Source organism: Embiotoca jacksoni, unplaced genomic scaffold, assembly GCF_022577435.1.
Source record: "Embiotoca jacksoni isolate LCO1_2020_lvr unplaced genomic scaffold, fEmbJac1.0.p SCAF_30, whole genome shotgun sequence".
In the NCBI taxonomy this organism is placed as follows: Eukaryota; Metazoa; Chordata; class Actinopteri; family Embiotocidae; genus Embiotoca; species Embiotoca jacksoni.
In genome coordinates this window covers 1,198,537-1,212,860 of record NW_027185382.1, presented here as the reverse complement: position 1 = coordinate 1,212,860, position 14,324 = coordinate 1,198,537, and the positions used below count along the sequence as shown (strand labels likewise).

The window sequence follows — 14,324 nt, the reverse complement described above, 5'->3', positions numbered from 1 at the left end:
TTTTCCAACATGGCTTTTCAGTGGCCTATTGGTCACTGATGTCGTTTTAGAATTACACCATCAATAACACTTTGCAAATCATCATCTGCAAGACCTTATCCCTCACATTAAAGAGGCCAGGCTGTGTCCATCTCCATCCTCCAGTCTGGCGATGATACAAGCGAGCTGCACCAAAGCTCAGAGTCAGGAGGATGTCGCATTAACACACGGACTAATCTCACACCTGCAGTCAGGTCAGCCGCCTCACACGCTGCAGCGCTGCCCCCCTGTGGTCACGAATGGGTACTACGATTTTGAAACCAGCTGCCTCTCAGCTTAGTTGAGCTGTAAAAAGAGAAAGGACATTGAGGCAATATAATGGCTCAGGATGTATACTGCAAAAAAAGAAGAAGATATTTCAAACTATTTTTAGCCAATAATTACAAGAATAACACTTTTTGAGGACAAACGTTTCTGTCTTTAACAAGTCACCTACAGTAATGGCTAATAATTAAGTCAGGCGGGATTGTATAAATATATGTGTAACACTATTACTTCTATTATATGTTAGAGGTGTTTATGAAGCATTTCATTACCAGCTGATAGGGGACACGTAAAGCAGCCTCAACAGATACAAAATGTCATTATAAATACAGCTTTGAAAGAGAAAGTGTGGCAATCAGGGCAGATTTTTCTGTCCAAGGACGTTGAAGAGAAATTGTGGAGAGAAGGGAGGAGGAACGGTTGCCAGGAGATGAAGAGAGAAGTATTCCTCCTGAAAAGAAAGGATGCAAGGCTTCGATATTGTTTTTCTATTGTTTTGCTGGCCATATTTGCAGAAAATTCTGACTAAAAAGGAAAAAAGATAGGACAACTGAAAACAACTGCAGTGATAAACTAAACTTATATTGACTGTTCATACTGATGGATTCAGTATTAGCTGCACGAATAATCATTTTCCTGAAATAAAAATGTATATGATAAAATCTATTCAGATACATATATCATGTAAAGCTGTTAAATTCACCTAAAATGTATAAACTCAAGGTAAATGTGAGGTCTGGGCACTTTTGTAGAAGATGATGAACCCCACAGTACACGAGATTTTTTTTTTTAATGCGAACAAGGTGACTCATATCCACCGCTAATTGTTGTGGCCATCACGGTTTGTTTTCACCCCTCTCGAGGGACTTCGCATCTCCCACAGACAAAAAAAACACCATGACACGTTTTTTTTCCCACCTAAGCAGCCTCAACTTTAAACAGCGAGTGAAATTTATTAGAATTAAATAAAGTCTTGTACATTTCACAGCTATAGGGGCCTACATAGTAAGCAAAACAAAGTCTACTCTTTGTCCGTGTGCAGAACTACGCCACAGGGTAGTTCAAGACAGTTTGTCATAGTCTGAATACAGGAGACGGGATGTGGTTGGTGGAGAGAAGAGGGCCGGGGGCAGATATTACTCCCCCAAAGATCGGCTGATGTAAAAAATAAAAATAAAAACAAGAAGAAGAAGAAGAAGAAGAAGACAAGGTCCTTAATTTGTGTGGCTTCAGGAAGCATTTTCATGCTGATTCCTTCCAATTGTAGACGTCCATCTTTTAAAAAATGTCTGCAGATTTTTTTTTTTCACCATATTACCATGCTCTATAGGCAAAACGCTGAAGTTCCACGTAATGAACACATTATATTTTAGTTATATTGGATGGTAAACTTCTGGTCTTTTGTTCTTCCCCAAAACAGACAGTTAACATTATGTAATGACACTTTTCAGTTGCTGATATTAAATGTAATCTACTTTGGAAATGTCTCTCAAAAAATGTGGCATCATGTCCTGTAGCCTCAAACCTGTTGTTCCACCTCCTCGCAGGATTTAAGATCGCAGGCTTAGGACAGCACAGCCTGGGCGTTCTTGACGCCAAGCAGGTTATCTGCGCTGACAGACCTCCTCATGGCAGATTTACCCAGGTCCTTGTACTTGTCCTCACACAGCCTGGAGATAGCCTTGAGAAAATATCAAACGTGAAAACTGTTACTACCCAACAACAAAACAAGAAGAGATGCTGAGGCAGATTTACTGTTCTTCATCACTTCAGTGGAAATAAAACAGAATTTGAAGTGTAAACGCAGCCTCGGACTCGCTCACCTCCAGTTTTTGGGCGCGCTTGTTGCTGAGCTGCTCCAGAGGGAAACTGAGGTTGTTGTCGTCAGCCAGCGAGCGCAGATCAAAGTAATACTTGGCGTAGACGCTGGCTGGGACGTTGATGTTGAACTGGAGCAGCTCCAAGAAGTGACGCTCCATCTCATTCCTGCACAACACAGAACTCATCACTTTTATGGCAAAAAGAAAATCTCATCTGGCAAAGTTACGACATTTGTAGTGCGACAGGTTCCCCTACTGTCTTTTGTTCAGTGAGCAGTACTTTCATGGATAAAAAGTGACACTCACATGTCCTCCACGGTGATGTCTTTCAGGATCTGGCAATAGTCTACGTTCCACACCGCCTGGTCGTCCCAGACCTTGGAGGCCAGCAGGATGGCACCGAGAACGATGCGCTTCCAGTTACAAGGACAAATGTCCATCTCGGCATATGTCAGCAGCCTTTCCAGGTACACCTAACACGGGACACAACCACGCGTTCACACCGACGATATACATGTGACGGTGCCAGAGATAAGAGGTTCTGAATGTTCTTGTTTTTTTTATAGTCATTTGTCAGATTCTTGTTGTGTAAACTCACCAGAGTGACGATGGCGCACTCTGCAGTGAGCTGCGCAGAGCTGAAGAGCGTTCTTATGAAGCGGTAGATGAGTTTATGTTCTGGGTCTACCACGGAGTAGTCCTCTGGAATCTTTTCACGCTGTGGGGAAGAGGAGCCATCGTCATTGATCCAACAGAAGAGTAAATATCACTGCTTCATGTAATCAAACACCTCAGCTCACCGACAGAGGGTGCTTCTTCTCATCGAATATGTCCAGCGTGCGGTTGGAATCTCTGCAGGAGCATTAACAAGCCGTTATTAGATGTGCATATTGTATGACTTTTATCCCATTGTAGTAAATGATCTATCTGTCCGTCCATCCATTCATTATTTCATTTGCCGTCTCAATGTCATGTTAAAGCTGTTTCTTATTAATTATTTGACTGACTGAGAGCTTATTGTGCCAATGTTTGTTTCCTAACTGAATACACACAGTAAGTATCAAACAACACCTATAGAAGCTGACATTGATGATAATATTTTAAACTGTTCCTACCTGTTTTTTATGTGATAGTATATGGCCAATGCAACACTGGAACAGACACACACAAAAAAAAACACAAACCATGAACCACTAGATGTGATTTTACTCTTCTGCACCAAACAAAAGCTTTGTTATCATTTGACTAATGAAACACATGTTCATAGTTTGGTTCAGCAGTGCAGGAAATGTCACATTTGATTTGTTAAAATAACTGAAACGACAAGGCAGTGCTGACCACAGACTATCTTTTAGACTTCAAACATATAAATTCCAACACAAATTTTGTGTAAAAAGACCGCTGACAACTGATAGGAGAAAGCACAACAATAACATTTAAGATGTAAACTTGTTGTGTGGAGATATTTAGAAGACTGAGGTGAAGTCAATTACCATTTGATGGTGCTCTTAAGGTTGGGTTGGCTGACCGTGCTGTCGTCGATGAATATTGTAGAGCAGGAGCTGTACTTTTTAGTAAGGCGCCCAGGGGATGTCTGCTATAGAAACAGTGATAGTGCTTAAAGGAAAGCAAAACACCCACCAACCTGGAGAGAAGCCAGTTCACCTCTCAAATGTTGCCGAGTTAAAAAGGGAAGGGTGAAAAGCTTGAATAATTTATGTTAAGGCATTTATAGCACAAAACCCCTCTTAAATAAATTAAAAAAAAAAAATTAAAAAAATGCCATGTCTGGATCTAATGTGCATGTTCCTTTCTGATTTCCACAGATTAGAAGAAACTCATATTTAAAAAAAAAAAAAAAGAGAGAGCACAAACAGTATCAAGCACATGCAGACTCCTCACTTACATGATTCATGTAGTTGCTTTTCCTTTTCTCTCGCACTGGGAGGGGAAAGAAAAAAAAGATTGAGATGAAGAGTTTCATAGGAGAGAGAGAAAAAAAAAAACTTTCAACAGAGAAATACTGACCATCTGTCTGGGACTTGTTGAGGAAGAGGGTGCTGGCTCTGGGGTGGTCTGATGGGTTGGCCTCTTGGGCCAGTTCTGTGGGATGCAAGAAAGTGTTTGTATACAACTACACGACACAGAATATATGTTTATCCAAAAGACACTGCTGCTGATTTACTGCTCAACTTTAAAAAAAAAAAAAAAAAATAGCTTTCAAACGTACTTCAATAGTGTGCAACTAAACACTTGCATAGCCTGAGGGTCATTTCAATCAATCAAATCCAAAAAAGGCTGTCAAAGTGATCATCACGTACCATCAGGGAGCTCCCTGTCGCTGATGTGCTGCAGGTAGGTCCCGGTGTCTTCGCTCACGTCCTCGGTGGTGGTGATGGGACACTCCTCGAGTTCCACCTCTCTCCTCAGGATCTTGGGACTCTCTCCAGGGGAGATGCAGCAGGACACCGAGCCTCCCATCGTTGACCTACAACAGTCCTGCCACAGCCGACACCGCTTCCCATACAACCACCTCCCGGTCTAAGTGACAGCACCGGGCTGCAGACTGTCCGCAACTTACTTTAACCTCAATCTTCAAAAAAAAATAAAGGGGGGGGGGGGGGCAGCTAAACACACCAAAGTATGCAAAACCGGCTTCGCTCTAATTTGGTAGGTCCTGCTTCTAAATTAAATTTATATGCGAGTGACTCCAATGATATTATTATGATGTCTTAGTATAGAAAGGGAGCAATCAAAGTGGAAGAAGGGATCTATGTAACCACAGCCAAGAGGCTTTCTGCGGTATGTGCAGGGCAGCTGACATATTCAGGGCGTGTGCGCAGCATTGCACCGGCTCACTTCAACAACAATGACAAGAAACGTTTTTGGGACGGTGAGGAACTAATTTCACCTCGTTTCAAAACACAGCAAGGTCCCACAATCCAAAGTCACAAGCTCCTCCACCTCCCTCCATGGCCAGCCGACTAAAGCTAGCTCCTGCACCTCAATCCATTCTCGGCTCCTTCGGCAGCATTTTCTCCCTGCAGGTGACGTCTCTGTCACAATTAAAGGCTTTTTTCTTTTCTTTTCTTTTTTTTTTTTTTTCTAGCGTCAAATTCACCGACTGGCAAAAAGTCTGGAGATAAGTAAGGACGCGCAAAGGTGGCGGGTATGAAAAATACAGCCAACGTTAGCGTTCATCTCGTCGCATTTGCAGGAGACGCGTCTTTGGATGTCCAAATCCACCGGAGCTGGTGAAGTTCAGAGGTAAAACTTCCACAGGAGCGCGTTTCAAAGTAAAAGTCCCCAATGTGCGTCTCCAGGAGAATCTGGATGTCAAGTTGCACCGACGAATTTCACCGATTGAATTTATTATGGTTCAAATTTATGCAGCAAAAAAAAAAAAGCAAAAAAAAAAGAAGAAGAAAGAAAAGACATTGAGTTAATGTCTCGTCTTTTATTTCCAATGCAGGACCTCAAATGAAACGGAAATTGTGTTGCAGCTGCGTATAAGTAGCTTTACGGACCTCCACAGGCCACGCCCCCTTCGCAGCTGTTACACGATTGGCTGAAATTTGCTCATTAATGTGTTTTAATTAATTAATTTAATTAAGAATGGGCTGGGTACATTTCACAAACATTAAAAAAAAAATAAAAAAAAAAAAAAACAGAGAAGCCTCCGTTGTACTACAATGTGTAGGCTTACAAAAATAGCCATTTCTGAAATAATAATGGAGTAAAACTGGGTTTATATTTGGGAGAAAAGGTGGACGATGAAACGTATTACAGGGAGACACGGACAATGAAGAAAAAATAATTAACTCCAGAAGATGGCGGTAATGAGGCAGAAAATCAGCCTTGCAAAGGCAAAGAAGAAGAACGGCACAGCGCATGCGTGTAAGGACACGCAGTAAATTTCGATGTGTTTTACAGCATGGCTCTCGTTCCTTATGTTGAGGATTTCTTACCTGCGCTTTCCAAACTCCACAACTCATCAGCACAATTTCGGTTTGCCAACCACGACCTGCATCTTGCCCAGGACTGGAAGAAGCTCGGGGTAGCAGCAGTGGTTTGGGATGCAGTAAGGGACACAATAGTGGCGACAATACTTCTGCTCAGTAATGACTGAATGTTTGATTAAAATGCATCTGACGTTTGTTTTGCAGGCAGTTGTCATGTGCATGTATCTGGAGCTGGGGAAAGTGGAGTTAAAGGGGAAGCTGGCCATTGAGCTCGGAGCTGGCACTGGATTGGTGGGCATCGTTGCAGCCCTGCTGGGTGAGTGGAGCACTACTAACCATGTATAAGCCTTGTGAGATTGAAGAGTAAAATTCCAAAAGATACTGTTGAAAGATGGCAAAAATAAATGCATGTACATATTTATTTAAAAAATGATTCTGCAATGTCACGTTCTTCAACTTGTCTAGGTGCCCAAGTGACAATCACTGACAGAGAGCCTGCTCTGGACTTCCTTTCTGCCAACGTGAAGGCAAACCTGCCCACGGACTCCCAGGGATCTGCAGCCGTGTCCGAGCTGACCTGGGGTGAGGGCCTTGAGCGCTACTCGGCCGGGGGATTTGATCTGGTGCTGGGCGCGGACATCGTTTACCTGGAGCACACGTTTGTGCCTCTGCTGCAGACTCTGGAGCACTTGTGTTCAGGCACCACTGTGGTGCTGCTGGCCTGTAAGATTCGCTACGAGCGAGATACAAACTTCTTGAGCATGCTCAAGCAGCGGTTCAGGGTGGAAGAGGTCCACTACGACAAACAAAGGGACATCCACGTATACAAGGCTTCTAAAATGGTACCTCGGCAGGATTTGTGACCCACAGAAGTTGAGAGGCGCAAAAGTTTTCTCTCGGACCACTTGAACTACAATACGTTGAAAAGTTGTGATGGAACGATGCCACCCGAAAAATACTGCCAGCTTTAAAAACTGCCTTCTGATTCACTTGTTTCACATGACAATCAAATAAAATGGTTTAAAATCATCAAAGATTACCAGAAACACATTTATTAACAGCTGCCAAAAATGTAATATTTGAATAGCTCTAACATAATGCACTGTATTATACAAGTTGGTGCTGACATTTAGAAATTGAATTTAAAAAATGACTGAAAAGCAACATAAAAAAAAAGCATACTATTTCATGACTATACATAATACCTAAAGAATACAATATGGCATTCCATTATCATGAACATATCCATTTTGTTCACCGTGAATTTTTTCTTTTTGATTTGGTCGCACTTTACAATCCTTTAGCCAGATGTTGGATAGGTGCAATCGAACTGTACTCGGTGAGATTTGACGCTCCACCAAACAAGAAACGTCTGGACACATACTTGGTAGCAACAAGTCACTCTTGGGACGCTTGGTTAATCACCAGTTAACCGCGTGTTCTCAACTAAACTTTTTTAGAGGCAGCTCGGGTAACAGCACCGTCCAGCTTTGCCCGTTCGTGCCGTGCTGTTGTATCATGTGAAATGTAGGATTGTAAATGCAAGGAAAGTGCACATGCCACATTGTAATCCTATAATCAGACTTTAGAGACAGACTCTGCTGATGCCACAAATGGACAGGTCCTTTGTATGTCAGATTTGGAATCGAAACGTAACCTCAAACTGCAGGAATAGTTTAGACTAAGATGGGGACATTTCATGTTCAAGAACAGTACAATAATACACAAACATACCAGTGATGCGTTTCCAAAATTTGTTTAGAAATATGCAGATAAATGATTTCTTTCATTGCATAACAATTAAGGCTCATTATTTTTGGTTTTTGTTTAAAAAGAACCCAGGAAACAATAAAATAAACTTTTAAAAAATTCATAGTACAAAAAATATGGATGAAAATAAAAGTTACATCAAATTTTTTTTTGTGTGTGTGAAATCACTCAAGGTTACCAGTATTTGTTTACAGTATATTTTCTGAGGAATGAGCAGTGGCTCATTTTCATGTTATACCCACTTGTCTTACTGCAGGAATATAACGCGGAGGGTCTTGTTAACTGTTAACTAGGGAGAGCAGTATTTTTTTTTTTAGCAGGAAACAACTGCTAGTTTGTTTAGGATCAAACACCCAGTCTGCTCTTTTCATCATTCTGTCCACGGTTTTGGGAGAAAAATCAGCGATCCGTGGTAACATGTTTGCGGACATGCATCACAGACACTTACAAATATTATAGAATCTTTCATATGGAGATCTTTCCTTTTCTTGATTATTGTGTCTTTAAAGCAAAAACAAAAAAGAAAGAAAGCTAATGCGACAGGGTTTTCGCTGTGTATGTGTGTGTGTGTGTGTAACATGAAAACCATTTTACATCCCAACTTAACGTTTAGCTTTTTGTTCATGTCGTATAAAGGCAAAGTAAATTTAAGTAAAAAAGTCAATGGCATTATGGAAGCCTATAATCTGATACATGATAAACCAAAACACAGCTCAAAGATAAAATGTCCAAGATACAGCCCATCTACAGTTCAAAGCAGTAATAAGTAACATGTTGATGCAACAGCGCAAAAATACAGATACAAACGTCGCACATGAAGACCTCTCCAAATGATCCGAGCGTCTCGGAGATAAAGTGAAAAAGTTCCATCATTGGTGGTTGCGGTCAGCTCCCCGTTGCTGGTGATGTTGCCCAGTTCGAGGCACCAGTGACTGGAATGCTTCCCTTGGTGGCGACAAAACAAGAACAGTCTTGTCACTTCACCACAAGGACCCTGTATAGTTGTAGTCTCCTCCACATTCATTCTGAATAATGCCTCACCCTGGGAAACCAAGAGGAAGAGGATTTCAAATTGCTGAAGTGGGACGGGGTGTGTGTTTTTCTTTCTATTCCTGGTGAGTCACTTCACAGATTTTTCAGCAGTTTTTAAAAAGAAAGCTAAAGCGTAGAAAAGGGGGCGTGGCATCCAGATGCATGGCTCTGTGCTGAGTCTCTGTACATGGGGACAGACGGGCGCCTGTCGAGCTCCTGGCAGGCGCTCGGTGACGCTTCTACTCAGATTTGTGGCAGTACAAGTCTTTGAGAGCTTTGAGTTCTTCAATGAGGGTTTTGTTCTGGTTCTCCAGCACAGCCACGCGGTTCTCCAGACACTTGACGTACTCCTTCTTCTTCCTACGACACTCGCGGGCTGCCTCTCTGTGTGACATAAAGAACAAAGTAGATGATAGGCTAGAGCGCTTTTTAAAAGTGCGACCCGATTATCCACCAACCTTCAACCTCACAATACACGTACCTGTTTTTCATCAGTCGGACCTCCCTTTTGCGTGTGACTTCCTCAGTGCCTCCCGTGCCCAGTGCAGGCGAAGTTGTCATGACGACTCCAGGGGTGATGGTGCTGGTGGGGGCTGTGCGGATTTGATAAGCCTGGACGTCACCAGAGGCAGCTGACAAAGATGGACAAACAGAACTGTTAGAAAAATTACTCAGGAGGTTTGGTTCAAAATCAAACACATCGGACATTTATTCTTCCAAGAAGGAGCAACTTCATGCACCCTCAAAGAGAGGTGTCCAGCAGCGCTCCACCCAGCAGTGCTCCACCCAGCAGTCCTCCCCAACAGTCCTCGCCCCAGCCTGGCTCGCCCCAGTCCTCCTCAGCAGTACTCCTCTACTGTCCTTTTCTAAATAGGGCAGCTTTTATACAATTGACAAACAATTGACAGTCACTCCCATTCCCTTTGTATCTGCTTTCATATGGTAATACAGAGTTGATTGTCGATAAGGACACAGGGGAGTCGTCAATTAGATGCGGAAAGTAAAACAAAAGGAATCACTCGCAAATAAAGAGAGAAACCCAGACTTTTCAGAGCCTGATTGACAAGACTTTCCGGAGCCACAATGTAAACGAGAGGAAGGAACAAATCCTTTTTTTCCATCAAGAACTTAAAACAAATTCACGTGACACCGCTTCATGGATTGTCTTGGGTGATGTTTCATTTTCAAACTATATCGCTAAACTAATTCCTTCACTTTAGGTATGATTGAGCAGAACATTATGTTGAATCATTTCCCCACCTTGTACAACTACTTGGTTGCTGGGCACTAGGATCTGCTGCCCGTCGCTGGTCTGAGCGTACTGCAGGATGGTGGCACCAGACTGGGCTGAACCAGCATTGGCCATGGTGAGTGTCTGCAGGCTCTGCACTCCATCTGTGCCATTATTGGCCAGCTGAATGGCTCCACCTTGGGTAATGGCAACTGCAGGGAGATATCATCAGGTGTTAGAATTAGTCTCAAAAAATGTGTTGCATACTACATCCGGACATAGAAACTGAATAGAAACATAAAACTAAGGTTGTTAAAAAGATGACGATCATCCTTGTATCATTATTACAAAAAGCAAAAAGACTTTTGTCTGATTGCAGCACCATCTACATATTTCAATAAAAACCAACAGTACTTACTGTACTGGCCACTGCTGGTCTGGTAGATGGGAGTGGGCATGGTGACTGTGGTGATGGCGGGGACTGAGTCGTCTTCTGATTTTTCTTCCTCAATTCGTGGCACTGCTGGAGCGTCTGATGATAAGTCATTCAGAATTTTTCTGCAAAGGGAAACAATCACAGCAATCTCAGCCAACATTTACATTTTTAAAAACAACCCGTAGAAATGATGTAAATAGGCTTCTACTTCAATTGGAAGCAGGTGAATCTAAATATTTTTGTTCAAAAGCAATATTATTGGACATCAGACATGTGATACAGACCAATGATAAAAGCAACACAGACCAAATAGATAATGTTTGCTGTGAGGTGTCACACAGACCTGTAAGAAGGCCGTCTGGATAGAATCTCTCTCCTCTTCTGGGAATCTGTCACGCTGTCTACGGATTCCTGAGAGTCCTCGCTCTCGGCAACAGTCGAAATCTACAAAAGAATCGGCATCATAATACTTTTTATTCGACTCGTGACAAAAATTTTTTTTTTTTTTTTTTTTTTTAAACAATAACTTACAGCAATTTGTGTCATTAAAATATGAACGCCAACTGCGCTCGGCAGTGATTTTGCATTGTGACAGTTTACTTTTGATGATTTCAGGAAATGTATTTCCCGTCAAAGGCGTCGGTATTTAGTGATCATTATTTGTGCAATAAAACACATCGCAAAGACTCTTCTCACCTGTACTGTCTGGACTTGCGGGGACTGAATGACAGAAGGCTGGGCAGCTTGGATCACACCATGCACTTGGACTGTTTGACCATTGGGTAACTGCACTAGGGTGACTGTGGGACCGCTGGATGACACCTGGGCGGCTGCGATGGTAGCCTGCAAACCACGACACCTCACAATCACACGCTGCTTTGTGTGCAAAGTCACAAACAGTCCTCTGGCAATAACGCAGCTTTGCCTTGCACGGTGTACATGTATTTACCAGGGTGGTGAAGGATTACCTGCGCCAGGGTGATCTGCTGCACCTCCGACTCCGAGACAGCTGTTTCACCACTTTGCTGTGTGTCTGCACCAGCCTCCATGGTCATTTAAAATCTGCAAAACAAACGACAAATTTCTGACTCGTACATATAGCATTTTACCAACAAAAAAAAAAAAGTAAAAAACAGTGAGTAGTCCGGAAGTTGTGCTCTATCGACAGCTTGCTTGTTGATCTCTTAAAAAAAAAAAAAAAAAAAAAAAAAAAAAAAAAAAAGGAGGGTGTGGCTTAGCTTCAACATGCTAAGCCTCAAATTCAAATTCATTTACAAGTTTTATTGCGCAACTCGGTCTGATTTGTGCATCCTCAACGCTCGGCGGCATAATGTGAATTAAAAAAACATTTGTTGACATTTCACCGAGGATCACTGCACAATAAATACCGACACACAATTAGCATGTAGCTTGAGCAGAATGCTAACAAAGCTAATGGGATTGTATTGAGTTTTTTTTTTTTTTTGCAGTTAAAATGAAATAAATCTTAAATTTTGCTCGACTTCAACTCCATTATTTTTTTTATTTTTTTTTTTGAACCACTCGTGTCGCTTTGTTGTGCAGTCCCGAGCTCACGTTTGCACCGACTGGCACCGCTAAGTTGCTAAACCGTGAGCTCGTATGGAGGGAAATGTCTGCATGCATTGTTTTGCCAGTTTTCTTTGCAACTCGGACACCCCACTTCCACAAAGTCCTCCGAGTCCATTTTACTTCAAACAGTTGTTGTTGTTTTTTTTGCATAAATTAGCTGCAACGTTACTAACTGCTTCTGTGACTTATTTCTATATTTATTTAAATATATATATATATATATATTAAAAAAAAAAAAAAATTAAAAAAAAGACTCAAGCCCACTCCCATATTAATACCTATGTCTCGGTTGTGTTGCGAGCCAGCGAGCCTTTGCAGAGACTGACTCATTTTGTGAGCCTCTGCAACACCACCGCCGCCGCCATGATCTCTTTGTTGGCTCTGTGCGGATATTTGGGCGCACATAACTCTGCGCGGCCATCTATCTTGTTTAGCAAACATCGGATGCGTATCCTCTTACCAACACAGACTCGCTTCGTCACTCCCGGGTCTACGGAGCTCCACTTTTATTCAGACCGACACGTAAGAGACCGCGTCAGGCTACACCTCCGTCGCGTCACCGAGAACAACAACACGGAGAGGAGGACGAGGGAGACGACGACAGCGAAAAGTTGGCTCCGCCGAAAGGACTCGAGGGAACACGGATCGAACCGGAAGGTCACGGAAATTGCCGAGGAGACTAGAGAGGAGGGGGGGGGGACGGGGGGAAGTCACGGAAGTCACCGAGGAAAACGCCCGATGTTGTTTTTTTTTTTAAAACATCAGAGCATGCGCAGCGTTGTGTCTAATTAAATAATAAAATAATGATAAAAAAAAACAACTTTATATGAAGTTAAAGATCGGGTTACCTTAATTAGGTCAAATAAATACAGTATTTATGGTATACTGGATCACATGTTATATTATGAGAGTTTGATCTATTTTGGATCACATGTTATATTATGAGAGTTTGATCCTATTTTACATCACATGTTATATTATGAGAGTTTGATCCTATTTTGGATCACATGTTATAGTATGAGAGTTTGATCTATTTTGGATCACATGTTATAGTATGAGAGTTTGATCTATTTTGGATCACATGTTATATTATGAGAGTTTGATCCTATTTTGGATCACATGTTATAGTATGAGAGTTTGATCTATTTTGGATCACATGTTATAGTATGAGAGTTTGATCTATTTTGGATCACATGTTACAGTATGAGAGTTTGATCTATTTTGGATCACATGTTATAGTATGAGAGTTTGATCTATTTTGGATCACATGTTATATTATGAGAGTTTGATCCTATTTTGGATCACGTTATATTATGAGAGTTTGATCCTATTTTGGATCACATGTTATATTATGAGAGTTTGATCCTATTTTGGACAACATGCTGTAGTATGACAGTTTGATCCTAAGAATTGAACCTGGACCCGTCCGACTGGGAGGCAACAACACTAACCACTGCACCACAGTGCTGTTTTCCATCACATGTTTAAAGTCATATAAATCATGTAAGTCAGAAAGGCGTGCACTAAAGTCAGGACATCGGTACATTTGCAAGCTGGCGTTGTCATCTCACAATCTAGAGGCTCTCGGTTCGATGGGGCTCTGGAACTTTGTTTGTGGTGGATTGCATGTTATTGCTTTACGACGACATGCATGATTACATTGCATGACAATGGTTTTAGATTATAGACTATATGCATTACAACATGCATAACTTAGTCGTCCATATTAAGGACGACGTACTTTACTTTTAGGTTATCATTTATGCAGAAACATGCAAATTCCACATTGAAAGTGCCAGGCTGGAATCGAACCTGAGACCACTGCACTGCGAGACGACAACGCTTTGACAACTGCACCAATGAACTGGGTTACACAAAAATGAATGAAAGTCATACTTATGGCACGTCGTCCAAAATCTCAAAAAAGTCACACTATGGTATGATCTAAAAAAAACAATTAAAAACATTAGTGTAGATGTGGTAAGATGGTGCAGTGGCTACCACCGTTGCTTCACAGTCAAAAGGGTTTGATACCAGGACAGGGTGATTTTGTGTGTTGTGCAAAAAAAGTCATACTAAAGTATGTACTACAAAAACATTGTTTTTCTGCTGATTGGGAGATGAGCTACACCTGTAGGAGCTCTGCTCAGCTTTTATGAAGTGGGACAAACAGTTGACCT

The 14,324-nt window shown here is 41.8% G+C and overlaps 3 protein-coding genes across 6 annotated transcripts; 1 reads left to right on the top strand and 2 right to left on the bottom strand.

The window, feature by feature from the left end:
• Nucleotides 1-1,167: 1,167 nt before the first annotated feature.
• On the bottom strand, nucleotides 1,168-5,360 carry LOC138206997 (cyclin-Y-like protein 1). 2 transcript variants are annotated; one of them, XM_069163958.1, is made up of 10 exons: nucleotides 4,445-5,360; nucleotides 4,152-4,226; nucleotides 4,030-4,064; nucleotides 3,617-3,717; nucleotides 3,239-3,274; nucleotides 2,924-2,975; nucleotides 2,722-2,841; nucleotides 2,430-2,596; nucleotides 2,127-2,289; nucleotides 1,168-1,984 (listed from the first exon to the last, which is right to left on the bottom strand). In XM_069163958.1, the coding sequence occupies exons 1-10, from the start codon at nucleotides 4,602-4,604 to the stop codon at nucleotides 1,868-1,870; spliced, it is 1,026 nt and encodes a 341-aa protein (XP_069020059.1). In that variant the 5' UTR covers nucleotides 4,605-5,360; the 3' UTR covers nucleotides 1,168-1,867. The 2 variants fall into 2 exon arrangements, with proteins under 2 accessions (XP_069020059.1, XP_069020058.1); XM_069163957.1 differs by having other exon boundaries at nucleotides 1,169-1,984; nucleotides 3,617-3,720.
• A 666-nt stretch (nucleotides 5,361-6,026) lies between these two features.
• On the top strand, nucleotides 6,027-7,125 carry mettl21a (methyltransferase 21A, HSPA lysine). Its single transcript, XM_069164026.1, has 3 exons — nucleotides 6,027-6,204; nucleotides 6,290-6,401; nucleotides 6,551-7,125. Exons 1-3 carry the CDS (start codon nucleotides 6,058-6,060, stop codon nucleotides 6,946-6,948), a joined length of 657 nt encoding a protein of 218 aa, XP_069020127.1. The 5' UTR covers nucleotides 6,027-6,057; the 3' UTR covers nucleotides 6,949-7,125.
• LOC138207035 (cyclic AMP-responsive element-binding protein 1) lies at nucleotides 7,122-12,733 on the bottom strand. Of its 3 annotated transcripts, none has more exons than XM_069164022.1 (8): nucleotides 12,605-12,733; nucleotides 11,523-11,616; nucleotides 11,251-11,397; nucleotides 10,898-10,998; nucleotides 10,537-10,676; nucleotides 10,148-10,330; nucleotides 9,369-9,519; nucleotides 7,122-9,271 (listed from the first exon to the last, which is right to left on the bottom strand). In XM_069164022.1, the coding sequence occupies exons 2-8, from the start codon at nucleotides 11,607-11,609 to the stop codon at nucleotides 9,127-9,129; spliced, it is 954 nt and encodes a 317-aa protein (XP_069020123.1). In that variant the 5' UTR covers nucleotides 11,610-11,616; nucleotides 12,605-12,733; the 3' UTR covers nucleotides 7,122-9,126. The 3 variants fall into 3 exon arrangements, with proteins under 3 accessions (XP_069020123.1, XP_069020126.1, XP_069020125.1); XM_069164025.1 differs by lacking the exon at nucleotides 12,605-12,733 and adding an exon at nucleotides 12,423-12,585; XM_069164024.1 differs by lacking the exon at nucleotides 12,605-12,733 and having other exon boundaries at nucleotides 11,523-11,714.
• Nucleotides 12,734-14,324: the final 1,591 nt, after the last annotated feature.